The 27,551-nt window shown below is 53.8% G+C and overlaps 1 protein-coding gene across 2 annotated transcripts in view; it reads right to left on the bottom strand.

The window, feature by feature from the left end:
• HM13 (histocompatibility minor 13) overlaps positions 1-16,531 on the bottom strand; it is a 32,726-nt gene extending 16,195 nt beyond the window's left edge. Inside the window, exons 1-7 of one of the 2 annotated variants that reach the window (XM_077336038.1) lie at positions 16,266-16,531; positions 12,772-12,870; positions 8,014-8,096; positions 5,749-5,837; positions 2,741-2,826; positions 2,506-2,631; positions 1,209-1,266 (exon numbers count right to left, since the gene is read on the bottom strand). In XM_077336038.1, the coding sequence (XP_077192153.1) occupies positions 1,209-1,266; positions 2,506-2,631; positions 2,741-2,826; positions 5,749-5,837; positions 8,014-8,096; positions 12,772-12,870; positions 16,266-16,448 (724 nt within the window). In that variant the 5' untranslated portion in view covers positions 16,449-16,531. The remainder of the gene's footprint in view (positions 1-1,208; positions 1,267-2,505; positions 2,632-2,740; positions 2,827-5,748; positions 5,838-8,013; positions 8,097-12,771; positions 12,871-16,265) is intronic. The other variant, XM_077336039.1, reaches the window with a different exon arrangement.
• Positions 16,532-27,551: the final 11,020 nt, after the last annotated feature.

Raw genomic sequence — 27,551 nt, 5'->3', positions numbered from 1 at the left:
AGCCAGTTCCTCTGCAGGGCCAGCCACAGGGCAGAGAGGCCGAGGCCTTCCCCTGAGAAGACCCTCAGAAGAGCCCTGCTGGGTCAGGCCAGGGAGGGTCCCTCCAGTCCAGCCTCCCGTCTCACCCAGGGGCCAGCCAGTTCCTCTGCAGGGCCAGCCACAGGGCAGAGAGGTCGAGGCCTTCTGCTGAGAAGACCCTCAGAAGAGCCCTGCTGGGTCAGGCCAGGGAGGGTCCCTCCAGTCCAGCCTCCCGTCTCACCCAGGGGCCAGCCAGTTCCTCTGCAGGGCCAGCCACAGGGCAGAGAGGCCGAGGCCTTCCCCTGAGGTTGCCTCCTGGCTCTGGGATTCTGCTCCCCTCCCCTAACCATCTTGGTTGTTCTCCTCTGGGCTTTTTTCAGCTATCCCAAAATCTTGTGCCTCAGAAAGAGAACTGTCTGTATGCCCCACAGGTGACTTATTTGGCCTCTGCCATCTCGATCTTCTCACGGACAACCCTGACCTCAACCACATCTTGCCAAAGGACAGGAAAAGGAGTGCAGGGGGGAAGTCCGTTCCTTGCAGCAGAGCTAATTACTTCCAGGAGACACCCTTGAGACGACCTTGGTACAGATTTTCTAACCTCTTGCGAAGGAGGGCCCCAAACACAGTCTTAATTGGATGAATGGATGGGCTTGAAGGGGGGAGGGGTCACTGACATCACCCAAACCCAGCTTGCAAAGGCCTTTGAACGCAACGACAAACTAGGCCTGGAAACACAATGGTGCACATCTGGCTGAATACGTCCATGGTCTCTCTGCCAAGCAAGGTTGAGTGACGTTTTTTTGAACCAGTTGACTCTTCCAGGGCCTTCTCAGGAAAGCCAGACTCCCATAAAACACACTGCAGCAGTAATTAGCCTCTGTATTAGACTACCGCCAACAGCCCCTATGCGGGGTGGCCCTTGAAGACTGTTCACACAGTTGAGATGCAACTGCTGGTGTTTGGGAGGAACCAGGCCCTACAGTCTTCGTCCAGGGCCATCCTGTGACCCTCGTAGTTCCTGTCTGCCATGGGCTACTCTGACAGGCCTTGCATGAAATATGTCGGCTGGGAAGGGGTCAGGAGCACTCAATGCTTGCTGCCGCAGCAGAAGACAGCCCCAGGGGAGCAGCTGCTGGAGCCAACACTTGTTCTCCCACAACCGGAGCTCGGATGCCAGCTCAACTCACGTTTTATGGGCGCCTCAAACGACTTGGCCACCGTCACCATCACGTTTGTGCCAAAGACCTGCAGGAGAGGAGGGACGGCGTGAGAGGGGAGCCCCAGAACGGCAGAGGGGAGTGAAGGGCTCTTGCAGAGGAAGGTGACCCCCCTCCCTTCGGGTCCGGTAACTCCTCAGGTCAAACACTCTAGGGGCACCTTTAAGCCCGACAAAGCTTTATTCTGGGAGTTAGCTTTGGCGTGAAGGAGCGTGTGTGCAGGGCCCTTCTGCGGGTCTTACATCTCCGTCTGAAACAGGCCAGGAATAAAGTCTCCTGACAGCGGAGAGATTTACCGGCAGAACGGAGATTCAGACTTCGGGCCCAAGTCCCTGGTCTGACACACCAACCGCTACACCACACGTCTCCAACATGGTGCCCGTGGACCCCAGGAAGCCCCGCCCCCTCCACGGAGAGCAGCCACGTGCTTTTAGGAGCCCTTCTGGTTGGCCACTGATTGGCTCTGCAGGATAAGGAAACTGGTGCTGCATTTCTGTGCCGGCTTGATTCTCATTCCTCTTTCCCAGTTTATTCTTTAAAAATTATCCCTCTTTTCCCTTGTGCTTGTCTGGGGGTGGCTCCGACCCACGTAGCAGACATTTGGGGCTGGCTCCAGCTTCTGTGCCACCCACCTTCTGGTTTCACCCACTGCCCAAACACAGGATTCTTCAGGCTCAAGAGGTTGGGGACCCCCCACCCCACCCGACCCCGAACAACACCTTAGCACAGTGGTTCTCAACCTTCCTGATGCCACGACCCTTTAATCCAGTTCCCCATGTTGTGGTGACCCCCAGCCATAAAATTATGCCAGGGTTCTTTCACAGAAATCAAACCGAAACTGGCCAATGGCATGAAGCTCCATTGTTCAGGATTGTATATAAATTGTTTTTCCTGATTCTCAGTTCAGTTCTGCTTCTTGTCCAACCATGCTGATCTCGCTCTCGTCCGCTTCTCCAGACAGACAAACGCTCTCTCTTGATCTACCCTGCAAGGCTGTTGTGTGGATGGCGCCCCCCAGGCCAAGCTGCCTGCGCTGCAGCGACCCCTGTGAAAGGGTCGTTCGACTCCCAAAGGGATCCCAACCCCCAGCTTGAGACCCACTGCCTTAGCAGCTCTCACAAAGTCTCTTTGCTTCCCGAGACACTACCCAGAAGATTTAACCCTGAGAATTCTGGGGTTACGCGGCCTCCCCCAAGGACAGCAAAAAGATCTGGGAGCCTGGGCTCGAGAGAAATCCCGCCAGCTGCCGTGGTTCGGGAAAGCTTACCCAGAAGACGTCGTAGATGAAGAGGCCGCCCAGCAGGATGCAGCCGGTGCTGACGTTGTTCAGGTGCAGCAGCTCCACCCCGTTGAGAGAGAAGGCCAGCCCAAAGAGGTTGTTGGCGATCCAGTGCTGCAGAAAGGGCAGGGCAGGGCGGGTCACACAGGGCATCTCCGCTGAGCCCGACTGGTCCAAAGCAAAGCGGCTCCCCAGGTCCAGCATCTCCTCCCACTTTCCTTACCTTCCTCAGCAGGTACCACACGCCGACAACGCTGCTCATGGCCAGGCACACCAGGTCCTTGGTGTCAAATTCGTAGTTCACGATCTCTGAAACGAGAGCCCCCCTATCCTTACGTGGCCCAGCAGGAGAGCCCCTGCACTGGCATGCAAGAGGACCCCCGGTTCAATCCCTGGCAAATAAGGTCAAAGGGACTGGCCAGCAGAGGGTGGGAAAGACTTAGAATCCTAGAGTTGGAAATGACCCTAGATGCCCTCTAGTCCCACCCCCTGCTCAGTGCAGGATCAGCCTCCAGCATCCAGGAGAAGGATCTGTCCAGCCGCTGCTTGAAGACGGCCAGTGAGGGGGAGCTCCCCACCTCCTCAGGCAGCCCCTTCCACTGCTGAACTAGACTCCTAGAATCCTAGAGTGGGAAGGGGCCATGCAGGTCATCTAGTCCCACCCCCTGCTCAGTGCAGGATCAGCCTCAAGCATCCAGGAGAAGGATCTGTCCAGTCGCTGCTTGAAGACGGCCAGTGAGGGGGAGCTCCCCACCTCCTTAGGCAGCCCCTTCCCCTGCTGAACTGGACTCCTAGAATCCCAGAGTGGGAAGAGGCCATGAAGGCCATCCAGTCCCACCCCCTGCTCAGTGCAGGGTCAGCCTCAAGCATCCAGGAGAAGGATCTGTCCAGCCGCTGCTTGAAGATGGCCAGTAAGGGGGAACTCCCCACCTCCTTAGGCAGCCCCTTCCCCTGCTGAACTGGACTCCTAGAATCCCAGAGTGGGAAGAGGCCATGAAGGCCATCTAGTCCCACCCCCTGCCCAGTGCAGGGTCAGCCTCAAGCATCCAGGAGAAGGATCTGTCCAGCCGCTGCTTGAAGATGGCCAGTGAGGGGGAGCTCCCCACCTCCCTAGGTAGCCCCTTCCACTGCTGAACTAGACTCCTAGAATGGGAAGGGGCCATGCAGGTCATCTAGTCCCACCCCCTGCTCAGTGCAGGATCAGCCTCCAGCATCCAGGAGAAGGATCTGTCCAGTCGCTGCTTGAAGACGGCCAGTGAGGGGGAGCTCCCCACGTCCTTAGGCAGCCCCTTCCACTGCTGAACTAGACTCCTAGAATCCTAGAGTTGGAAGGGGCCATAGAGGCCACCTAGTCCCACCCCCTGTTCAGTGCAGAATCAGCCTCCAGCATCCAGGAGAAGGATCTGCCCAGCCGCTGCTTGAAGACCGCCAGTGAGGGGGAGCTCCCCACCTCCTGAGGCAGCCCCTTCCACTGCTGAACTAGACTCCTAGAATCCTAGAGTTGGAAGGGGCCATGCAGGCCATCTAGTCCACCCCCTGCTCAGTGCAGGATCAGCCTCCAGCATCCAGGAGAAGGATCTGTCCAGCTGCTGCTTGAAGACGGCCAGTGAGGGAGAGGTCCCCACCTCCTGAGGCAGCCCCTTCCCCTGCTGAACTAGACTCCTAGAATCCTAGAGTTGGAAGGGGCCATAGAGGCCACCTAGTCCCACCCCCTGCTCAGTGCAGGATCAGCCTCCAGCATCCAGGAGAAGGATCTGTCCAGCTGCTGCTTGAAGATGACCAGTGAGGGGGAGCTCCCCACCTCCTGAGGCAGCCCCTTCCCCTGCTGAACTAGACTCCTAGAATCCTAGAGTTGGAAGGGGCCATAGAGGCCACCTAGTCCCACCCCCTGTTCAGTGCAAGATCAGCCTCAAGCATCCAGGAGAAGGATCTGTCCAGCTGCTGCTTGAAGACCGCCAGTGAGGGGGAGCTCCCCACCTCCTGAGGCAGCCCCTTCCACTGCTGAACTAGACTCCTAGAATGGGAAGGGGCCATGCAGGTCATCTAGTCCCACCCCCTGCTCAGTGCAGGATCAGCCTCAAGCATCCAGGAGAAGGATCTGTCCAGTCGCTGCTTGAAGACGGCCAGTGAGGGGGAGCTCCCCACCTCCTTAGGCAGCCCCTTCCCCTGCTGAACTAGACTCCTAGAATCCTAGAGTTGGAAGGGGCCATAGAGGCCACCTAGTCCCACCCCCTGTTCAGTGCAGAATCAGCCTCCAGCATCCAGGAGAAGGATCTGCCCAGCCGCTGCTTGAAGACCGCCAGTGAGGGGGAGCTCCCCACCTCCTGAGGCAGCCCCTTCCACTGCTGAACTAGACTCCTAGAATCCTAGAGTTGGAAGGGGCCATGTAGGCCATCTAGTCCACCCCCTGCTCAGTGCAGGATCAGCCTCCAGCATCCAGGAGAAGGATCTGTCCAGCTGCTGCTTGAAGATGACCAGTGAGGGGGAGCTCCCCACCTCCTGAGGCAGCCCCTTCCCCTGCTGAACTAGACTCCTAGAATCCTAGAGTTGGAAGGGGCCATAGAGGCCACCTAGTCCCACCCCCTGTTCAGTGCAGGATCAGCCTCCAGCATCCAGGAGAAGGATCTGTCCAGCTGCTGCTTGAAGATGACCAGTGAGGGGGAGCTCCCCACCTCCTGAGGCAGCCCCTTCCCCTGCTGAACTAGACTCCTAGAATCCTAGAGTTGGAAGGGGCCATAGAGGCCACCTAGTCCCACCCCCTGTTCAGTGCAAGATCAGCCTCAAGCATCCAGGATCGCCTGCCGCCTGTTTTTTGTAATGGATGGTTTTATGGGTTTTATTGTATTTTAATGTTTTTAAGCATTGTGAACCGCTGCGAGGCCATAACAATCAATCCATCCATCCGGTAAGAGCTTTCGTCCAGGGCAACGTGTGAAGCGTGCATCCCCACAAACATTATCCCCAGAATTAGTCTGTTGGTCGTTAGGGTGCCCCGGACCCCAGCTTCCTACTACTACTTTACACAGCAAGTGATTAAAACGTGGGAAATCCCCGCTGGATGCGACCAGAGGCTCCTCAAGGCCGGCGTTTTGCCTCCAGGGAACCCACAAACCATTTCCTCCCTCAGCCCAGGCCCTCCGGGCAAAGGAGGGTGGAAGGAAGGCATGCTGGAGGGGGAAGGGGAGGAGAGGAGGCAAAGACGCCAGGCCAGGGGGACAGGCCGAGACTTACCTTCTCTGGTTTCTCCTGCGCCCTGAGTGAAGAGCAGCTGGTACTGTTTGTTGGGGAAGTTGACGGGGAAGAACCTGTTCATCATGGGGCTGAAGGGAAAGGAGCAGAGGTTACTCCCAAAGGTGCCCCCGGGGAGGGGGCAGAGAAGCCCTGCAGGACGTTGTCCCCCACCCCCCTGTCCTGGGCCAATAAGCGTCCACCCCTGACTGTGGTGTGCACCCACACAGACGCAAGCTGCGAAAGAGGGATGGAAGAACAGAATGGTGTCCTTCTGTGGACTCCTCCCTCCTCTTCAGAGGCCCAGAAGCAAGAGACGCCGATGTTGTTTTAGATGGGTCAACTGACTCTGGTTTTAATTTACACTAGTTTGAAACTGCCGTACACGGACGGCTGGGCCGAGAGAGGCGGTCCTATAAATCTATGAATGAATGAATGAATGAATGAATGAATGAATGAATGAATGAATGAATGAATGAATGAATGAATGAATGAATGAATGATCCCGTCCTTCCCTGAATGCTCAGGGTGGGCAGCAACAAAGGTTCAACAGTAACAGCGAGAGAATTAAAATCCTAAAATACTGATTATATTTGATTTGAAATCGAATTAATCCCACCAAACTGCCTCCTTCACTCTCTTGAATGGGGACCTACAAGCCTGTTCAATGGTCAATAGGGGGAGGGGGATTATGTATTTATTATTATTGTTGTTGTTATTATTATTATTATTATTATTATTATATTTCTTTCCCACCACTCCCTTACGGCTCGAGGCAGGTTACAGCATCCTAAAATTCCCATTAAAACCCCATTTAAAGACAACAGATGTCTTTAACAGATGTTTCGGGGAGGGAGGACTCTGCCAACAAATGCTAGCAAGGGCTCATGGGAATTGTAGTCCACAGACATCTGGAGGACCACAGGTTGACTACCCCTGCTGTAAACCATGAAATGCAAGCTGATTTCTTTCCAAAAGCCTCTCGCATGGCTCTGGGGGAAGGGACGAAGCCCTCCCCATCTGCTTTTTCCACCCACGTGTTCCAGGTCTAAAGACATCCCAAGGAAACGATGCACAAGATCCAGGTTTGCTAGCAAGGAGACTGTTAATAGAGCATCAGACTTGGAGAAAACGCAGCCTAAGCTCCCTTCAGCTGGACCTCGAGTGTGCACACAAACCAGGGAGGTTGCCAGCATCCGAGACCCTGTGCCTAACCAAAACTAGGCATCTTGTACTCTTAAATGCCGGCTCCCAGTTAATCATTAATTCAGCTACCCGAAATACTCGGGCCACCTGGCACTTGCAGTCCGGTGGGTGGAAGTCACAACCCAGGCCTCTGAAGATAAGGGCCACCAACAAGCAAGCATAAAATTTATCTTGGGAGTGGCTAAACACCCTTCTCCCATGAGGCTCAGGGCAACCAAGCACCAGCATGTAACAAGGGAGGCATCAAGCAGGTGTTACCCCTGGCATAAATGTACACACTTCTCCGATGACCCCTTTCTCATTTGTGTCCTAAAAACAAAAGCCCCCAAACTCTGTAGGTTTCCCGTATAAGGAAGGACATACTCCAAGCCTCCTGGATAACACTGCCCCCTGAGAAAGTCCTACCAGCAGTGACCAGTTTCTGGAACAACAATTAACGCTGTTAATTAGATGCTGCTAACCCGTTAATAGGTTTTTTAAATTGCTGGTTGTCGGCAATGTTTTTCTGTTGTTTTAATTGCTGTTATTGACCATTCACTGTACGTATACCGGCTTGAGCCTAGAAAGGTGGCCTAGAAATTTAATAACTAATAATCTTCATCAATTATTTCAGTTCCCTCCTTTCTGCAGTTTTCCCAGCAGGACAATCCTGTACCCTTTTTGAGATAGGGCAACCAGGGGTACACAAAGGCTTCCAAATGAGACCTCTCCGTAGATCTAGACAAGGGCATTATCTTGTCCCTATTGCAGAATATACTGTCGAACAAGAGCACTGCCAGGTGAAAAGGCGGCTAAATAAATAAACGTTTTAAACAATAGAATCCATCAAGCTCACCCCTACAACCAGAGATCCTCCCTGCCTGGGAAGGGGGGGGGGCGGGAAGGATGTGTACACACATGCAGAGAAGAGTGAGGCCCCTGAGGGTCATAAGAGAGAGATGGGACCAATCACAGAGTGGGATGACTACCAAATCTGCACTTACAATGGTCTTTGGCTGGTCAGCTTTTCTGCAAAAATTGTGGCCAGGAAAACGGGTGGAGCACTCGGATGCCCCCTCTTACCTGATAGTGTGAGAAAGGGCCAAGATGCCGAGGACAAAGAAGTACATGGAGAGAAGAAGGTTGATGTATTCTTGGGAGAATATCTGGAAGGTAAGAAAAAGCAGGGTGGGTTAAAGATCCAAATTCATAACTACGCAGGACAGACATAGCCCTGGCTGCCAGCTCACTTAGCAGCCACGGCTTCTGGCGCTCCCCAGCCGAGTCATCTGTTCAGAGAGCTTCTCTCTCTCTCTCCCGAGAAGGAAGAGAAGGAGCCCCTGGGGAGCCGGACTCTGCTCCAGAGCTCCGGCAAGAAACGCAGCAGGGTTCGTTCTCTCCACTGGCCTGATGGGGGACCACACAGAACCCAGCTCAGTGCAAAACGGGGGTTCAAATCCCAGCTTAGCTGACGGAGAACAGCTGGCTGCGGCTCAGGGGAAGGACAGCGGCTCGACTTGCTCAAGGTCCCAAGTTCAATCCCCGGCATCTGCAGTTACGAAGGACTGCGGGAGGTGATGTAAAAGACCCTTCAGTGCCCGAGACCCTGGAGCAGGGGTAGTCAAACTGCGGCCCTCCAGATGTCCATGGACTACAATTCCCAGGAGCCCCCTGCCAGCGAATGCTGGCAGGGGGCTCCTGGGAATTGTAGTCCATGGACATCTGGAGGGCCGCAGTTTGACTACCCCTGCCCTGGAGAGCTGCTGCCAGCCTGAGTAGACAATACCGACCGTGATGGACGGAGGGTCTGATTCGCTAGAAGGCAGCTTCATTGGTTAGATCAGACCTACAGAGCATCCCTGCCCCAGAGAGAGTGTGTGGACCTCTGCTCACAAGCCTATAAGAGAAACCCTTTTGGGTCAGGCCAGAGGCCCAGCCAGTCCAACACTCGGTGCTACAGAGTGGCCAAAACCCAGGGGCTATCAAGAGATCCACCAGCAGGGCCAGAACTCCAGGAGCCCTCCCACTGGTGCCTCCCAAGCACCAAGAAGACAGAGCATCACTACCCCAGACATAAGAACGTAAGAGAAGCCATGTTGGATCGGGCTAGTGGCCCCTCCAGTCCAACACTGACACAGTGGCCCAAACCCAGGGGCCACCAGGAGGTCCACCAGAGGGGCCAGAACTCCAGAATTCCTCCCACTGTGGCCCCACAAGCACTATGAACACAGAGCAACCCTGCCCCAGACAGACTGTTCCATCTATTCCTTGCAGCTAAGAGCCACTCAGGGACCTCTGCTCCAGATGTTTCTTCAGTGCTTGTAGCCACCACCGCTTCCTGCAGCAGAGAATTTCACCTGTGAATGACTCTCTGGGCGAGGAAGGGCTTCCTTTGATCCGTTCTAAGCCTCCTGCTTATTGATTTCATGGAGCGCCCATAAATTCTCGCATTGTGTGAAAGGGAGAAAAGTCCCTCTTTCTCTGCCTTCTCTACCCCAAGCAACAAGCTCCACTGTTTAACAATGAGTCGTGTGAAGCAGGAATCCCTTGGGGCTCCTCTCCTGAATCTCTCGCCCTGCAGCTTCTAGAAAGTAGCTTGGAGCCCGTTAGAGCTGCCAAAGGAGGTCACTGCAGAAATATTATGGGATTCCAACAGCACTGGCATGAACACTGGAGCCAGCTTGGTGTAGTGGTTAAGGATGCTTAGGGCTGATCCTGTGTTGAGCAGGGGGTTGGACTAGATGGCCTGCGTGGCCCCTTTCAACTCTATGATTCTATGATTCTATGGCCTGCATGGCCCCTTCCAACTCTATGATTCTATGATTCTAAGTGCGGTGGCTTCTAATCTGGCGATCCGTTTAATTCCCTGCTCCTCCACGTGCAGCCAGCTGGGGGACCCTGGGCTCATCCCAGTCGTTTTAGAACTGTTCTCACAGAGCAGTTCTATCAGGGCTCTGCCAGCCCCACCTCCCTCCCAGGGTGCCTGTTGTGGGGAGAGGAAAGGAAGGGCCTGCAAAAGGGAGCTCCTCCACCAGGCATTCGAGAATGAGGTTAATCCTCCCTAGAAACATCCGGTGGGCCCCTTCAAAAGAATACCCTCCATAATCTGAAGGTTTCTGAGCTCCCTGGGGGCTTTGTTAAAGTCGTTATATTGAAATTGTTCAATGAATTCATTATGGTAACCTGTTATATTTACTGTTAGGATTCTTATTAAGATATTGTTGTTACTGTTAATAATGTATGGCGTTCTGTGTATCCCACAATGTTCCCCATGTAAACCTCCCTAGGCCATATGGGAGGGCAGTGTGTGTATGTGTGTGTGTGTGTGTGTGTGTGTATGTATGTGTATATGTGTATATATATATATATATAAAATAAATAAGGCCATTGGAAGCTGCTTGGAGACTCCTTCGGGTAAAGTTGGGGGTAAGAACCAATTCTTCTTCTTTGTCTTCTTCATTTTCAGCCCTACTGACCCCAGACCTCATGTCTACATGTGAGTAAGGTGCTGTTCTCACCCAAAACAATATGGGGGGTGGACAGGTGCAGCAATGAGGGTGCAAGAAGCTATCTGAGTGGCAGCATTTCACCTTGGGCCCCAGGGCTCTCGACAGGCCTTGTGTGCCCACCAACCAATTCTTGCGTGCCACTGCAGGAATACGTGCCAGGGTAGCTGAGCCCAGACTCTCTGCCTCTGAATGGTACAGTGTTCAACATTAGCCACAGTTCTTCTCTCTCCACCCCCCGGCAATCCAGGTTGCCCTTTTCTGTTTACTTTCTTTAACGGCAGGTGTCAGTTTTGCGTTGGTGTTGGATTTACCTGTTGGACAACTGCAATTAAAATAAATGCCTTCTTGCTTGGAAGAAAAAAAAAAGGACACTGCTCCTTGGCTGCATGAATCTTTCTTGACATTCCCCTGTGCATTTCTGCAGCTTCCCCTTGCAAGAGGCCCAAGCCCTGAGTGCTCCTGCGTTCAGCCACCTGGGCTGAGCTTATCTAAGAATCTGGGATGCAAATGTGGTGAAACAACAAACATCCTTTCAGGAAGAGCGTTGTGAGTGCAGGGTTGCAGCTGCCGGTTCAGGGCAACTGGCAAATTTTTTAAAAGCTCAGCACACACCATCTGCTAATTTAGCAATACCGGGGAGTGTTCATTCGACCATCAATATCAGGGCTAGACGGCCCATGCAAGTGGTCGTTTCCTGCTCTGCAAGAGCTGAAGAAGCTACATCTAGGCTTTAAAAATATCCAAGATGAATTCAGCTTCTGCCAGAATTAGATCCACGAGAGAAACAGAATCTATCCAGTGGCTTAATAAAGCTTGAAAAGATAAAGAGTCTCTTATGTTATTTATTCAGGCTTCAACTCTGCCAGAACGGTCTCTAGATTTGTTTTCCGTTTTCAATCTTTCGTCAGTGGCAGTGAGTCCGTCCTTGTTAATATTTGAGTATAATTAGGCAAACGCTCCTGTATCATGGAGAGTCAAGGCTGTGAGCTTTATTAAGCCACTGGATAGATTCTGTTTCTCTCTTGTCACTAATTTGGAATCGTCCATTTTTTTCGTGCAACAGAATTAGATCCACGTCTTCCAGGTAGCATAGCAACTCCTTGACTTTGCTCAATTTCATCAGATCTCCGAAGTTACGAGGACTAGAACTCCAGAAGAGCCTCTTGTGGCGCAGGGTGGTAAGGCAGCAGACATGTCGTCTGAAAGCTCTGACCATGAGGCTGGGAGTTCAATCCCAGCAGCCGGCTCAAGGTTGACTCAGCCTTCCATCCTTCCGAGGTCGGTAGAATGAGTACCCAGCTTGCTTTTGCTGGAGGGTAAACGGTAATGACTGGGGAAGGCACTGGCAAACCACCCCGTATTGAGTCTGCCATGAAAACGCTGGAGGGCGTCACCCCAAGGGTCAGTCATGACCCGGTGCTTGCACAGGGGATACCTTTACCTTTTTAAAACTCCGGAAGCCCTCCCACTGTGGCCCCTCCAGGCACCAAAAAGACAGGGCACCACTGTGCCATACAGACTGTTCCACCTATAGATTGTACCTTATTGACACTCATGGCTAGGATTTCATAAAAAACCCTACAACAACATGAAGGCAGCAGAATAAAATACCCTCCCTGTTTGAAACAGCCCAAAATCCCATTTGCCTTTTTAGCCACCGAGTCACACTGCTGACTCATGTTCAATGTGTGGTCTACTAAGACTCCTAGATCCTTTTTGCACATGCTACTGCCAAGACAAGTCTCCCCCATCCTGTATTGGTGTAAATGGTTTTTCCTACCTAAGGGGAAGCCAAATGATGTCCATGGACTACAATTCCCATGAGCCCCTGCGAGCACTAAACCTCTATGTCAACTTTAGACCAGTCAGCTACAACCTCCCCCCTGGAGGGGGGAAGGGTCTGCCAAAGGCCCTCCTCAGTGTTGGAACATGCAGGATCCATACTGTGCCTGATTCAACAGCATGCGAAGAATATCCTGCAGGGGGCAGCGGAGGAGATGTTTATTTAGCATAAATTAGGAAATTCCTGATGTTTTTCAATTAATTTCCTGCTGTGTCCTGATTGGCTCAATGTGAGACTTCCTGCCCCTTTGAGCCCACTTCCTCCCTGCTTGCCTCCAGAATGAACAGAACGAACGAACGAACAACAGTTAGTCAGACTGTTAGAACTCTCTCTCCCCTCTCTCTTCACAAAGTCATTTCAATTCTCAATAAAGCTATTTATTTTTTCAGCAGCTCGGTGCTCTATATCTCTTTTGAGTATTTAAACTCTGCCAACGCTCTGCAAAACGGCCACTCCTGGGTCTTCTTTGAAGAAGAGATAGATACTCACTTTGAAGAAGAGATAGAGGCCTAGGAGGGTGCAGCTGGCGACGATCGGAAAGCGAGCAGCGTCCCGGCTGGTGATTGTCTCCGGCATGTCCGAGGCATTCTAGGGGGAAAATTGGCCTGAAGTTAGCTCATGTTCTCAAGCCAGGGGGAGACCAGGATGCAAAGAGACTCCAGGGCTCTAAAAAGCCAGAAAATCCCTCCTCCCTCCTCTCCTTTTTATATTATCTTGATGATCCTAGCCCACATGACTAGATATTTGTACGAGAGTCAGGTCAGGCTTCGCACTCTGTGGTTTTCTTGTTTATTGATAGATGTCCTGTTTTTAATGGGGTTTTAAGATGGACTCGTGACCCACCACGAGCCAGTTTTGGGAGTGGCAGGGAATAAATCATATAATAACAACAACAACAATGGTAAAAGCATGAAAGTCCGCCTAGCAGAGGCACAGTCCACTGGGATGCTCCCTTTGCAGTGAAGCAGCTGGAACTGAGGATGCACTGGCTAGCCCAGGGGTAGTCAAACTGCGGCCCTCCAGATGTCCATGGACTACAATTCCCAGAAGCCCCTGCCAGCGAATGCTGGCAGGGGCTCCTGGGAATTGTGGTCCATGGACATCTGGAGGGCCGCAGTTTGACTACCCCTGGGCTAGACAGATTAGCCTCCCTGCAGCTGCATCTTTGAGTCCCTCGTACTAAACCCGCCGAAGCAAAAGCCTCCAAAAAAGGAGGACAGAAGATGCCAGCAGGAGAGCAAGAAGCATCTCTGACAACCAAGCCCCTGCTATACGGTCCAGCCAGACGTGAGGCCAGACAGCACATCTGTGGGGAAGAGGGGGGGAAATCCCCTCCAGAGAACCACGAAGAGGAAAGAGGGAGGGGGTCAAGGCATGGAATCCAGACTGGAAGGGCCAGGGCTGAAACCGTGATGCAAATCATGCCGCTGATCTCCTCGGGCTCTCACCACTGGCCGGTCTTCCGTGCCGTTCTTTGGGCCTGCCGCCAGCGGCTCCACAGGTAACGACGGCAGACACCCGGCGGAAGATCTCCTCTAGCACGGCGTTACGAAAAGCCACCGGCTTACGAAACTGGGCCTGCAAACCTCCAGGTGGCCCCAGCCTTCAAACCCCCAGAGGAGGGCTTTGCTTCCTGCCTCGGCCTCTTAGCGGGGAACACGTCAGCCAGCCAGCCAGTGGCCTCGTTCTGTTCTCATTCGCCCCCAGGGAAACCTCCCAAAGGCATGCCAAAGACATCACGGTGGAGCACACCAAACTTCCTTATGCTGAATTAGACCCGTCAAAGGCAGGACGGTCTGCTCAGGCCGGCAGCAGCTCTCCAGGGTCTCCGGCAGAGGTCTTTCCCCGTCATCTTTCTTGAGCCCCTCCCAACCGTACGATTCTGTCACCTGCTGCCAGATTCTGCAACTGGAAATGGTGGGGACAGAACCTGGGACCTTCTGCATGCCAAGCAGAGGTTCTTCCACATGCCAAGAGTGGCGGGTAATAAATACAATAAATAATAAAACAGAAATAATACAGCCATGGCCCTCCCAAAGGCAACTCCCAAGTTAGGGGGAGGAGGACAATGGGCCTCTTCTGCCTCACTAAGCTTGTTCCTTTAATTTGGGAGAAGGTAAGAGACGACATGCTGGATCAGGCCAATGGCCTCTCAAACTTTGTCATACAGGGGCCAAAATTCAGGGGCCAGCAGGAGGTTCACCAGCAGGACCAGAACTCCAGAAGCCCTCCCAGTGTGGCTCCCCCAAGCACCAAGAATACAGGGCATCCCTGCCCCAGACATAAGAAAGTAGGAGAAGCTGTGCTGGATCAGTCCAACGCTCGGTGTCACACAGTGGCCAAAGCCCTGGTGCTTACAGGAGGCCCACCAGCAGGGTCAGAATGTAAGAGAAGCCATGTTGGGTCAGGTCTCCGGTTCAACAATCTGTGTCACAAAGTGACCAAATCTCAGGAGCCACCAGGACACACCCCCCCCCAGCGGGGCCAGAACTGCAGAAGCCCTCCTATTTTTGTCCCGTCCCCCCCCAAGCGCCCAGAAGACAGAGCATCCCTGCCCCAGACAGGGTCTTCTATGCAGCTCTTGGGGCTACAACGGCCACTAACGGACCTCTGCAGTAAGGGAAACAAAAGCAAAATAGAATTGTTTTAGGATGCTCTGGGCTGATCCTGCGTTGAGCAGGGGGTTGGACTAGATGGCCTGTATGGCCCCTTCCAACTCTAGGATTCTGAGATTCTGTGAAAATCAGGGGCCCTCGATCCCAGGGGTACATATGAGCTTCCTGGGTGAAGGCATCTGGGAGAACCTGTTAGAAATCCCAGGCTGAGGATGGAGACGAAGAGTCCCATTTAAGAGCACGGAAGTGGTGAAAAATACTGGATAACTTCCATAAAAGCAAGGAAAATCAAGGCCTGACGTCATCATAGCCCCTGAGAACACAGCCCTTGCCATGAGATGACAACAGAAGTGGCAGGAACGGTCGTCACCTTAACACAGGTGGGGAAGGCCGCTAACAAAGGGGGAAAACTGTAGACCAGCTGGGTAGGGAGAGATGCTGTCTCCACCCTACACCTAACGTGGAAAGGGGGCTACCCTTAACGCTCCAACAGGAACTTATGGGGGAAATGGGCCCAAATGCTGTCCAGGCATATTGTGTTTGAGCCCGTCCTGCCATGTGCTTGCAGTGGAATACCTAGGGTAGCCTTACCCTAGAGACCTTCTGCCGTCCTCATTTGTGTGCTCACAGCATCTTGGTCTCCTGGCTTAGCATAAGAGGACAGTAAAGGGTGAAAATTCAGCATGACGGGGGCAGAAGGGACACAGCATACCCAGCCCGCCTTAACAGAGGCCATGAATTAGAGCAGATGTGGGGAAGCCAGAAGAGACGCAGGGTTAAATCACAGGTTCCACCTTAATGCTAGGAAGCATTTTCTGATGGGGAGGGCTGTCTTTAGACAGGACAGGGGTCGCCTTCACTGGAAGTTTTCAGGAGGAACACCTGTCAGGAGGGCTTGACTTAAGTCTTTGAGAAAGTGGGGGCTGGACTGGGAGGCCCTCGGTGGTCTCTGAGACATGCCCCATCTCTGCCACGCCCCTCTCCCCACATCCAGGTTTCCCCTGGGGGAGCCCCTCTAAAGACACACCAAATTTTCATTCTGGCTCAAACCCTGGGCTCCTTGCACAAAAAAGCGGTGTGCAAGCACACCATCCCCTCTTGCTCAGGGAAACCACGCCAGAAATGCATTATCTAACGCGTGCAGAATGCAGGAGTCACTCCGGGCGTGTTGGACAATGCACTTTCCAGCCACTCCGGGTGCAGATTTGCCCGTCTTGCTCTCCCGGCTGCCAAGGCGCATTGCCCAAGGAGCCCCGCGCGCAGCCTCTCCCTCGCCCACCCGAAAGGGAAACCCTCTTCTGCGCGCTGAGCCCAGCGATTTCCGGGCGGCGGTCGCCGGACTCGGCGGGCAGCGTCGCGCGCGCTCACCTTCCCCTTGGCGCAGGAGACGGAGCGCAGCGCCCCGAAGAAGATGGGCAGGAGCGCCATGAGCACCAGGCTGCCGTAGGCCAGCGCCATGCCCTCCGCCGTGGCGGGCGGACGAGCCCCGGACGGCCCCGCCGAGGGAGCCTCCCCGGCCCCGCTGCCGTTGTGCGCCTCGGCCTGCTCCATCGCCGCCAGTCCCCGACGCAGTCCGCACTTCCGGCCCGGCGGAAGCCGCTCTCCGGCCGCCAGGGCCACGTTCCCTTAAGAGCCGGAAGTGCGCCGCGCGCACGCGCAAGGACGCCCCGCCCCCCGGGATGCGCTCCCGAGGCCCCGTTGCTAGGCGACGGAGGCCCGCGAGGGTGGGGGAGCTTGGGCTGCGGTTGCCAACTCCCGCTAGGGAAACGGATGGAGATTTGGGGTGGGGGGAATGGAGGCTGGTCAGGGCGGGAGGGAAAGGAGTTCAGCAAGAGCCAAGGCCATGGAGTCCTCCCTCTAAAGCAGGGGTAGTCAAACTGCGGCCCTCCAGATGTCCATGGACTACAATTCCCAGGAGCGCCTGCCAGCGAAAGCTGGCAGGGGCTCCTGGGAATTGTAGTCCATGGACATCTGGAGGGCCGCAGTTTGACTACCCCTGCTCTAAAGCATCCTATTTCTCGAGGGGAGTTGATCTCTGAAGACTGGAGAAAAGCTGGAATTCCAGGGGATCCCCAGGCCCCACCTGGAAGTTGGCATCCCTGCACCTCAGTGGGGTCCAACGCCACAGAGTCCCCCTCCCAAGCAGCCCTTTCCTCCAGGGGAACTGATCTCTGCAGTCTGGAGAGGAGCTGGAGTTCCAGGGGATCCCCAGGCCCCACCTGGAGGCTGGCATCCCTGCACCTCAGTGGGGTGAAATGCCGTAGGATCCCCCTTCCAAATTATCCATTTTCTCCATGTATCCTGGAGATGATGAACTGTATTTCTGGGGGGTTCCCAAGTCCCACTTGTCGCCAGCATCCCTAGAGGGACTTCAGCAAGATATATCACTACTGATTCCATCCTCCAAAGCAGGGGTAGCCAACCTGTGGTCTTCCAGATGTTCATGGACTACAATTCCCATGAGCCCCTGCCAGCAGGGGCTCATGGGAATTGTAGTCCATGAACATCTGGAGGACCACAGGTTGGCTACCCCTGCTCCAAAGCATCCCTTTTCTCCAGGAACACCCGTCTCTCAGGTCATCTAGCATGGTAACCCCATGAGATCTCCAGGGCCCACCTGACCTCTGTAGTCTGGGCAAAGAACCCCCCCCCCCAACACACACACACATACCTATATGTAAGGGTTGAGGGTTTTCTATTTAGAGTGAGCAAATTCCGTGTGTGTCCCCTGCATACCATGACACCCCCCAATTTTTCACTGTGGAATCTGGAGTATATCCTCTGCATTCATGACTAAAAAAACCCCTGGATTTTGTCACAGCACAGAACTTGGATGGGTGGACTGTTAAATTCCTGGGTTCAGAGACCACCAGCAGGAGTTCATTTCAGCTCTTTATTATGACCCCCAGCTCAAGGCATGAAGAGGCAAAAACCAAACTGGAAATCCCACCAAAACCCTGGAGATCCTACAGTGCAACTCAAAGGAACTACCAGCCAGCATGTGCTATTGGTCAGTTTCAGATCAAACCGACTGGATCCAGCAGTCTGGATCTCACTGCACATTGGCTGATTCCATGCAGGGTTATGATCCTGCCTCAAACCTCAAGGTTGGTCCTTGGCAGGTGTACAGGCTGAAATTTTCACCAGGTCAACCTCACAAAGGACGTGCTTTACCATGGGGGAAGGGGGCTCTTGAACCTGTTGTAAATCTTTGCAGGCACCCCCACCCCACCCCCCAATTGTGCCCAAGCATAACAGATATGAACAGGAATAAGTTCCATTAATAATTTTAAACAAGCGAATAAAGTCTAGTGCTAACCCATGCTTCTCCTTGAACATCCCCAAAGACAGCTCGACAAGGCATGGACAAGGTCATTTCGAAGCGTTTATTTTGTTTAGGGGAGAACTGGGGAGGGTTAGCAGGGGCTAGATTCTGCCACTGTGTCATCGGCAAGGGTTGGTCCCAAGCAGGGAGAGCTGTGCTTTGCCCGCCCTGCTCTTCACTTAACCCTGCGTGTGTGCGTGTGTGTGTTTCTGTGTGCACATTCTTTCCAAGACCATGTTATTCCTCACAGTCCTCCCCTGAGGCCATCTTTATCTCGAAATTAGCGCTTAGCCCCTCCTTGATCATCGTCCCAAAACTCCACAAAGTCTCCGTGAGCTCTTTCATGTTTGCAATTCCTGGCCAGGCATTGCCAGGGTAATGAGGATGAGCAAGAGGACTGTTCAAGTTTTCTGTAGCCGCAGGGGGAGCTGCTGTTCCATTTATTTCTGCTGGCAATTAGTAGTGGCCGGCGATCTCAGGGTGACCCTGGGAGAGTTCTACAGGCTTTCCTGAAAGCCATATATTTAGTGTCATACTTACCCCCCTCCCCGAAGATGCTATATTCCGTCTGCTCCGCATGACGTCACCAACCTCCCACAGGGGCCATCAGGAGGTCATCCAGGAGCCCTCCCACTGTGGCCCTCAAGCACCAAGAAGAGCATTCCTGCCCCAAACAGAGTGCTCCATCTATACCTTGTAGCCAGTAGCCACTCAAGGACCTCTGCTCCATATGAAGGCATCAGAGATGCCAGTGGCCCCTCCAGCCCACCACTCTTTGTCACACTGGCCAAAACCCAGGGGCAATCAAGAGGTCCACCAGCAGGACCAGAACTCCAGTAGCCATCCTACTGTCGATCCCCCAAACATCAAGAAGACCCTGACCTAAAAGCACGAGAGAAGCCATGTTGGATCAATCCAGTGGCCCATCCAGCACACTGGGTCACACAATGGCCCAAAGCCAGGGGCCATCAGGAGGTCCACCAACTCCAGAAGCCCCCCCCCCCCACTGTGGCCCCCACAAGTACTAAGAAGACAGAACATCACTGCCCCACGCAGAATATTCCACTCATGGACCTCTGCTCTGAAGGTATCTCCTCTTGAACCTTGTAGTGGCCACCACACCCTGCGGCAGTGAATTCCACGTGTTCATGACTTTTGGGGTGAAGAAGGACTTGATTTTATCTGTTCTAAAATCACAAATTTAATTGAGTACCCATGAATTCTTGCATTCTGAGCAAGGGAGAAACGGACTTCTTCCTCTGTCTTCTCCATCCCACATGTAACTTTGGAAGCCTCCATGCTGCTCCATTTTGAGAGTTGTTACTATTGACTCTGTGAATCTGGCCTTTCCGCCCGGAGCCACCTGGGTGCCATTGGCCAGGGGGAGGGTGTGTGTGTGTGTGTGTGCTACGAACAAGTCTCCAGTGAAACAGCCTCGTAAACGAAACCAAACTTTCCACGCAGTTGGAGGGGAGCCAGGGCTCTCTGGAAAATTGGCTGGAATGAGTTTTTTCCTTGTGAATAAATCCTCCCCTCTTGGGTCACCGGTTGTCCTCTGTGTTTCCAGCTCTGTGTTTCTGGCCGTCGTTCCTCTCTCCAGCCACTGCCGTTACTCAGCGATCTCTGGCCACTTCTGGAGGAAGGGACAGACGCCACTTTCAGGCAGCGGATGGACGGGAGGTTCGGGACGGACAAAAGAAAATACCCCTTTGCACAAAGCATGATTAAAACAATGGCGCTGGCTGCCAGAGGACGGAGCGATGGCCACAAGCATAGATGGCTTCAAAAGAGAGGATTAGGTAGATTCATGGAGGGCAAGTCTATCCATGGCTGCTAGCCATGGTGACTGTGGGGAACCTCCACACTGAGAGGCACTAAACCCCTGAATCCCAGAGCCAGGAGGCAATATCAGGGGAAGGCCTCGGCCTCTCTGCTGGACAGGATGGGCCCTCCCTGGTCTGACCCAGCAGGGCTCTCCTGAGGGTCTTCTCAGGGGAAGGCCTCGGCCTCTCTGCCCTGTGGCTGGCCCTGCAGAGGAACTGGCTGGCCCCTGGGTGAGACGGGAGGCTGGACTGGAGGGACCCTCCCTGGCCTGACCCAGCAGGGCTCTTCTGAGGGTCTTCTCAGGGGAAGGCCTCGGCCTCTCTGCCCTGTGGCTGGCCCTGCAGAGGAACTGGCTGGCCCCTGGGTGAGACGGGAGGCTGGACTGGAGGGACCCTCCCTGGCCTGACCCAGCAGGGCTCTCCTGAGGGTCTTCTCAGGGGAAGGCCTCGGCCTCTCTGCCCTGTGGCTGGCCCTGCAGAGGAACTGGCTGGCCCCTGGGGGAGACGGGAGGCTGGACTGGAGGGACCCTCCCTGGCCTGACCCAGCAGGGCTCTTCTGAGGGTCTTATGCCTCATACTCAGTCTTGTCTGCTCTGACTGGCAGCTGCTCTCCAGGGTTCCAGGTAGAGGTCTTTCCTACCCTCTAATGACAGATACTCTTTTAACTGGAGATGCTGGGGATTGAACCTGGGACCTTCTGCATGCCAAGCAGAGGCTCTGCCCCGGAGCCACAGCTCCTCCCAATGAAGTTAAATACTCAAGAAGCTGTCTTATTCTGAAACGGACCACTTGTCCATCAAAGTCAGTCTTGTCTACTTAGACTGGCAGCCACTCTCCAGGGTCTCAGGCAGACAGGGTCTTTCCCATCCCTTCCTGCCTGGTCTTTTTGACTGCAGATGCCAGGGATTAAACCTGGGACCTTGTGCCTGCCAAGCAGAGGCTCTACCACCAAGCCATGACCCCTCTACACAGCTCTCCAGGGTCTCAGGCAGAGGTCTTTCCCATCACCTGCTGCCTGGTCACTTTTAAGTGGCGATGCTGGGGATTGAACCTGGGGCCTTGTGCATTCCACGCAAAGGCTCTGCCACTGAGCCGCGGTTCCACTTGAGAAACATTTCTCTTTTGATATTGTCTCCCAGGTGTGCGTTTTGGAATGACCATCCCTTACGTTGTCGGCAGGGCTTTTCACTTTGCGTTCTGTGATTTACCTTCCTGTGACCTCAGAATCCTGAATGGAGGCAGATCCCAAGACCAGAGAGAGAGAGAGAGAGAGAGAAGGGCTCTTTTAAAACGGATCCTTTTAACAACGCCCTCTCCCCCCCCCCCCCCCGATCTATTTAAGGCCCAAGAACTGGTGATTCATCTCTTTGTATCTGGGGCTGAGAGCAGAGATAAAAACTCAAGGGAGGCATCAGTTTCTCCAGCTGTGGACTTTTGCCTGAGTCATTCTGTTTCCCTTGGACACGATCCACCAGGTAATTCTGCTTCACAGGCCTTGCTGACCCCAACCGTAGCTCTACAGGAGCAGGTATCCTTCGTGGCCAGGCTCAAGGGTTCAGAGGCTCCATCTACACCTTACAAAGTTCTTGTGTTTCTTGGGAAACAACTTTGTATCACACATGCAATGAGACGCACATTTTTCACACCCTCCAACCACACCGTGCTCTTTTAAGTCACCCCAGCCTTCCTGACCCTGTGGGCACTTTTGGAGTTCTGATACAGTGCGGTGGGCGTGGCCACAAAAATGGCTGCCAAAGGGGGTGGAGCCAGCTACAAAATGGCTGTTGCAGAAGGTGGAGCCAACCACCCAGAGGGTGCCCAAGTGCAGGCGGGAAAGGGGGCAGTTTGTAAAAACACAAGTTGGAGGGCCAGCAGGGTGTGGTCAAGAGCGGCAGCTTCTAATCTGGCGAGTCAGGTTGGATTCCCCACTCCTCCTCCACAGGCATACAGTGGGGTGACCTGGGGCTAGTCACAGTCCTGATAGTGCTGTCCTCACGGAGCCGTTAGAGCTCTCTCAACCCCACCTCCCTCCCAGGTTGTCTGTTGTGGGAAGCGGAAGGGAAGGTGATTGAAAACTCTTTTGGGTAGTGAAAAACGGGGCATAAAAAACGACTCTCCTAATTGTCGATATTGCGGGACCCAAACTCGTTGGACTGGGGGGGCACCTTTGGAATCTGAAGCAGGACTGCAAAATAGAGGCAGAGCCAACCGTGACATTTCAAGGAGTTAAATTATGTATTGCATGGCTGTTCTCCATCAATTCAGGCAGAACCTCTGTTTCTTGGGATGCTTTTAGAAATGATCGTATTGTTTTAAAAATATCTTCTTGTGTACACGCGAGTATTGAGCCTGCAGTATCTGGAGGTTCTCCTGTAGCTAATTAGAAGCTCTGCTGGCCACACCTGGCCCCACCCACTTTCTAAATGTACTTAGTGGGCACCAGGCAAGGTTCTGTTGGGGACCCCCGGTCTACATCCAACTTATTTGCTATTTTATCCAGAAAAGTTCTCTGTTTAGGAATTTCATAGATGCTTGAGGCTGATCCTGCATTGAGCAGGGGGTTGGGCTAGATGGCCATCAGGGCCCCTTCCCACTCTGTGATTCTGGGGGTTCTGTGTGTATGGAGAAGTCCGTAATGTGAAAAAGAGAAACATCCCAAGAGGAAAAAGTCAAGTCCCTGTTTTTACCTGCTGCAAAACAGACAGTCTGTGTCACCTAAAAGCCTAACACATTGTTTCAGCATAAATATTTGTAGTCCAGGTTCGCGCCTTTCACCCACCAACTATTATGCAGGGACCTCAGTAGGGTACCCTATGCCACCAAGTCCCCCCTCCACAGCATCCCTTTTCTCCATGGGAACTGATCTCTGCCGTCTGGAGATGAGCAGTAACTCCGGGAGATCCCCCGGGCCCACCTGGAGGCTGGCCTCCCTCACAAGGCTGGGCACAAGCAGGGGAAAACAGAATTGCAAAGCAGGGAGCAATCTGGGCTGCCTCGGCCCAGGCTGGCCGTCCCTGAACGGAGCACTCTCTGTGGGGTTGCTATGCTGCAGCCCTCGGGGCATCGCACTAGCCTACTTTGCTCCGGCCTGCTTATCGGAGAGCCCGATTGGCTCTCTCGCTTCCCTGGGCCGCTGTCAGGCAAGATGGGCATTGATCGCAAGGCCAGCGAATTCAGCCACAGCGACAAGGTCCCTCTCCTGCCTCAGTTCCTGTTCTGTGTTCTTTGCCAGCTGTTCCCCTTGTGCACAAAATCATTGAGGAATGGCCTCATGCTGGCGCCCCTCTCAACCCGCCAGGTTGTCGCTCAACTCCCAGGCCTGCTCTTCACGGTGCCACCAGGCTGGCTCTCCCAGACCCGAGGTGTGCAGGGCCAGAGGCACAGGCTTACCACCTCTCAGGATGCTCAGGTCCTCTTGGTCCTGTTGGCCAGCATCTTTCCAAGACAGTGGAAGGCAAGTGGCCGCTCCATTGGGGGGACCATACGGAATTAATACCTTGCCAATGTTCCCCCATTTCCCCAAAACATTTCAGCCCCCAAATCTCCAGGAACTTTTCAGCCCCGAGCCGGCAACCCTACAGAGTTTCAGAAGAAAAGAACTCAAAAGTCTTCGGCTTAAAGTTCAGGTTCCAAAGTAGCTATTCCCATCACCTCTGGGAGTTGCCTGGAAATCAGTTGTAATCTCCAGAGATCTCCCTCCACCCTAGGCTGGACTTTCCTCTCCGTCTTTAAGATGTTGAGGACTTGTCCTTCTGCAATTAAACTATGAAGAACAACGATATAGGCTAGATATCAGGGAAAAAAATTTTCACAGTCAGAGTAGTTCAGCAGTGGAATAGGCTGCCTAAGGAGGTGGTGAGCTCCCCCTCACTGGCAGTCTTCAAGCAAAGGTTGGATGCACACTTTTCTGGGATGCTTTAGGGTGCTTTGGGCTGATCCTGCGTTGAGCAGGGGGTTGGACTAGATGGCCTGTGTGGCCCCTTCCAACTCTATGATTCTGTGATTCTATAAGAAACTCAATAGGTTGAGAACATTATCTAGAGGCCGCTAGGCCCTTGGACAGCCAAGATTTTGTTGGGGTCCACCAAGGAAACCCTCACCAACGGAATGCATGATTGACAGGTATTTTGGGTTTGGATTTCCCAGGGGCATTCCGACAGCTTCTCAATCCCTTTGCAGATTCACTGTGTTTTGTTTGTGCTTTGAAAGCTCTGGAGGAAGCTGCATGTACAAGTTCTTATTTAGCTTTTCCCTTGTGTCCCCCCGCAGTACGCTGTTGTCTCCTGTTTTGTATTTTTGGCAAGCGTACTGAGAGAGGTCCTAGCCCCTTAGCATGAGGCCAAGCAGCCCAGGAAACACCAGGCACTCTGTACATGCTCAACGGTGCTCTCGTAATGTTCAAGACCGGAGTGGGTGCAATGCAGCCAGGCTGCTGGAAAGGAAGGCAGGCTGGATATCCCTTTCTGCTCTCTCTCTGTCTCCCTGCCCCCTGACTTCCTCCCTTTGGGGCTTGCATTTTTCTGCGCTGGGTCTCACACTTTCCACTCTGCCTGCTGCTTCTTGCCAACTTTCCATCTGGACCGGCCTGCTCCTTTCTCCCCCACCCCCCACCCCGCCTCTCCAGTCCTTTTCAGCCGCCCGGACGAGAACATGGAGGGGCTTTCTCCCCCCTTTCTGCCCAGGGGAGGGGAAAGGGGAAAGGCAGCTACCCAGGCTATCTGGAGGATGGGTCAGCCCTTCAGTGACTGGAAAGCCCCGGCCAGAAAGACACTTCAGATCCAGGGCTGGAGGAAGGAGAGGGGGAGAGAGCGGGGGGGGGGGATTGTGGTTCTCCAACAACAACAACTTTTTGAGTTCTGACAGTTTGCAAAGATCCCTGCAATCGACTGCCATAAAAAAAGGGAAAATGCTGTGTTGGGGATCGTAGGGGCGGGGGACGGATGAACGCGAATTAGCCAGGATCCCGATGTCCCTGTTGGAACTCCTGGAGCAGCCCCCAAAGTTCTGGTCACCACACCTCAAGAAAAGGAGAAGATATTCCAGCATTGAGAAAGGTGCAGAAAAGGGCAACTAAGTCAGCTTAGTGTTCTCTCTTGCCCCGGCGGGACAGACCAGAACCAGTGGGATGAAATTAATTCAAAAGAAATTCTATCTAGGCATCCGGAAGAAGTTCCTGACAGTCAGAGCGGCTTCTCAGTGGAACAGGCTTCCTCGGGAGGTGGAGGGTTCTCCATCTATGGAGGTTTTTAAGCAGAGGCTGGAGAGCCATCTGACGGAGAGACTGACTCTGTGAAGGGTCAAGGGGGTGGCAGGTGACAGTGGATGAGCGAGAGGGTTGTGACTGTCCTGCATAGTGCAGGGGGTTGGACTAGATGACCCAGGAGGTCCCTTCCAACTGTATGATTCTATGATTCTGCGTCATGGTTAAGAGCAGCAGCTTCTAATCTGGCAAGCCAGGTTTGAGTCTCCACTCCTCTTCCGCAGGCAGCCAGCTGGGGACCTTGGCCTCGTCACAGTCCTGTTAGAGCTGTTCTCACAGAGCAGTTCTGTCAGAGCTCTTTCAGCCCCACTTCCCTCCCAGGGTGTCTGTTGTGTGGAAAGGAAGGCAAGGCAATTGAAAGCAGCTTTGTGACTCCTTCAGGCAGTGAAAAGCAGCCTATAAAAACCAACTATTCTTCTTTTAAAACAATTTTGGGGATAATTCAGTGCCAGCCAGTTTTGTGTGCCTGGACAGGAGACCTCCCTTTCTATTTAATCTCCCAGGGGAGGGGCTGGGCTCAGTGGTAGAGAATCTGCTTGGCATGCAGAACAACAGAAGAAGAGCCCTGCTGGATCACACCTAGTCCAGCATCCCAACTCACAAGGCAGCCAAGAAAACTAGGAACCCCTGTGTGAGGAGACCACCAAGGTAAAGAGCCATTTTGGTGTAGTGGTTAGGAGTGCGGACTTCTAATCTGGCAAGCCCGGTTCGATTCTGCACTCCCCCACATGCAGCCAGCTGGGTGACCTTGGGCTGGCCACGGCACTGATAAAACTGTCCTGACCGAGCAGGAATATCAGGGCTCTCTCAGCCTCACCCACCTCTTCTTCTTCTTCTTAATTAACAAAAATTTCTCAAAACCTTTTCTCTACTTTGAAGTCCAGTCAGGACGACCTCCAGATTTTATTCTGTTTTCAAGGATTTTTCCTCAGTGGCTGGGACTGCTGGGTGAATCAAAATAATACAAGCTGATACCAAGATTATGCACACAATGGTCAGCCAGCTCCTCTGGACAGCTAACTACTGGGCATAAAGGCTGAAGTTTTCATATCAGAACATCAGATCTCTGCTGGGTCAGACCAGGGGTCCATCTGGTCCAGCCTCCTGTCTCACACAGGGGCCAGCCAGTCCCTCTGGAGGGCCAACAACAGGGCAGAGAGGCCGAGGCCTTCCTAAGGACATCAGGGGAGCCCTGCTGGGTCAGACCAGGAAGGGTCCACCCATTCCAGCCTCCTGTCTCACACAGGGGCCAGCCAGTTCCCCTGGAGGGCCAGCCACAGGGCAGAGAGGCCGAGGCCTTCCTAAGAGCATCAGAAGAGCCCTGCTGGGTCAGACCAATGAGGGTCTGTCTAGTCCAGCCTCCCATCTCCTGCAATAGCCAACCAGTTCCTCTGGAGTACCAAAAAAAAAGGGTACGGAAGTCGAGGCTCCGAGATCCACAGGCTTAGTGCCTCTGAACGCAGAAGGTCCCAGATGCAATCGCAGTTGAAAGGACCACAGACCAGGTGATGCGAAAGACCCCCTCCCCTGGAGAGCCACTGCCAGTCTTGAGTTGACAACTCCGACTCTGTTGGACCATCAGCCTAATGCAATAAAAGGCAGGTGCATGCATTCGTGCGGCTTCTCCTAGATCTTCACAAAGGGACAAAATTTGCAAGTGTTGTGCATCGCTCCGGACCGAGTGTCTTCCCCCTACGGCTAAGGCTCAGCCCCCTCCTCCGCCTGTGGGATTGAGAAAGAAAGATTTTGAGGCAGGTCTCCTCCCCAGGCTCGCTCCGGGCTTCAGGACACACCCGGCTGGCCAGACGTTTGTTTTCATGACAGAAGCCCGAGGAGCGATGGTCGCTTCCCTCCTTCTCCTCCTCCTCGAGAAGATTGGTGCTTGCAAAGTGCCGGAGCGTAGCCTCCCCTCCGCTGCTCGCCTCCTTAAACAATCCACGCTGTTCCCACCAGTGATGGAAACTTCTGACCCGACCTTGGGAAGAGCTGGAATCAGCCCCGGCTCCAGGGCCCTGCTTGCCGATCGCGCTGCTGGCGGAGATACTCCCAGCTGGAGGAAAGGCCGACCGTGGGCCAGGCCTGCTCTCTCCCCGCGGGGGGCTGTTGTGGGGGTAAAACAAAGCTGCCTGATAACTGAATCAGACCCTTGGTCCATTGTCGGTATTGCCTGCTCAGGCTGGCAGCAGCTCTCTGGGGTCGCATGTGGAAGTCTTTCTGATCACCTCCCACCTGGGCCTTTTCACTGG

The sequence above is a fragment of the Paroedura picta genome, chromosome 4 (genome assembly GCF_049243985.1).
Source record: "Paroedura picta isolate Pp20150507F chromosome 4, Ppicta_v3.0, whole genome shotgun sequence".
Classification (NCBI taxonomy): domain Eukaryota; kingdom Metazoa; phylum Chordata; class Lepidosauria; order Squamata; family Gekkonidae; genus Paroedura; species Paroedura picta.
This window is presented reverse-complemented; position numbering and strand designations above follow the sequence as displayed.